A 1,331-nucleotide genomic window follows, 5' to 3' on the forward strand; every position below is an offset into this window, starting at 1 on the left:
GACAAAAACACACAAAGTTATTTTACTGCAGTGATTAATTTGACCTGTATGTAGAAAATGTTACATTTAGTTTTTGTTACATAGTGTCAATTTCAARTTCTGCACATTCAGATTCAGTGTGAACAGTTCAGACTCACTTCCTGCTGGYMCACAGCTCAGCCCACAGTCTGGACCTGACAAAAAGCTGACCTGACGGAGACGAAGAGGGCGATGAAGCAGGCCAGCGGGTTGGACACGGCGGCCATGACGGCAGACAGGTGGTAGGCCTTGTTGCCGTACGGCAGGCAGGAGTAGGACTGGACCGAGGGCAGGACCGTGTTGGTCAGAGCGTTCACCCAGCCCAGGACCACGAAGATGTAGACCACCTGGGTCCAGCTGTAGGCCCCGCTACCAAAGCTGCTCCTGCGTTTGTGGGTCGGGGGTCTGAAGGGGTCCATCATGGGCCTCTGCTCGGCCCCTCCGGCCCGGTTCTGGCGGTTCTCCTTGGCTCCGGTGGCGTAGCGGTTGGGGGTCCGGTCCCTGGCCACAGCTGGGTGGTAGTTGAGCAGCAGGAAGGCCACCAGGCTCACCAGCATCATGGCGCTGAGGAAGAAGAAGAAGACCTCGGAGGAGAAGTTGGCAGGCTGGTACTGAGCCTGCAGCTCGTCTGGACCAGAACCGTTGGAGGTCCGGTTCGGGGGCTGTGTGTCGTTGACGCAGTGGACCACCCCGACCCCCTGGATCAGAGCCACCAGGGCCGGCAGCAGGCCGCTCAGCCCCTCCCCGATGAAGTAGGTGGTCAGGAACTGAGGCCTGAGGCGCATCATGAAGGGCAGGAAGGTGACGGAGGAGGTGCAGTCCACCACGGCCAGGAAGAAGGTCAGAACCAGGAGGGCCACGCTGCGGGGGACCCCGCCCACCAGRACCACGTCCTTCCAGAAGAACCCCAGCAGGAAGCTGGCCACCGTCCCCAGGCCGATGATCAGGTAGACCACCGCCGTCTCGTTCAGGGAGCCCGGCCGGAACCGGTGCATCAGGGTGACGAAGAGAGGCCCGACGTTGGCCATCTGGATCAGGACGGACAGGTAGGATGGCAGGTACCACCCCTCTGGCACCTGGGGGACGATGAGAGGAAGCTCCACCCACAAACCGTTGATGGACACCCAGGAGCCCATCCCGAAGAGGCAGGCCAGCAGGTGTGTGAGCAGGGACATGGTCCAGGTGGGTCCGCCTGCAACCAACCAAAACCAGGGTTCCTACAGGTTAACAACGCAAGTTAAATTTAAGACCTGTAAGACTTTTTAATGTCAAATTAAACTAAATTTAAGACCTTTAAGACTTTTTAATGTCAA

General features: G+C 58.2%; 1 protein-coding gene across 1 annotated transcript in view; it reads right to left on the minus strand.

Annotated features, from left to right (window-relative positions):
• The window catches only part of slc52a3-2a (solute carrier family 52 member 3-2a), a 3,926-nt gene extending 2,723 nt beyond the window's left edge, over positions 1 to 1,203 (minus strand). Inside the window, exon 1 of the mRNA XM_014024784.1 lies at positions 190 to 1,203. Within this exon, the coding sequence (XP_013880238.1) occupies positions 190 to 1,193 (1,004 nt within the window). The 5' untranslated portion in view covers positions 1,194 to 1,203. The remainder of the gene's footprint in view (positions 1 to 189) is intronic.
• Positions 1,204 to 1,331: the final 128 nt, after the last annotated feature.

The sequence above is a fragment of the Austrofundulus limnaeus genome, unplaced genomic scaffold, assembly GCF_001266775.1.
Source record: "Austrofundulus limnaeus strain Quisiro unplaced genomic scaffold, Austrofundulus_limnaeus-1.0 Scaffold440, whole genome shotgun sequence".
Taxonomy (NCBI): domain Eukaryota; kingdom Metazoa; phylum Chordata; class Actinopteri; order Cyprinodontiformes; family Rivulidae; genus Austrofundulus; species Austrofundulus limnaeus.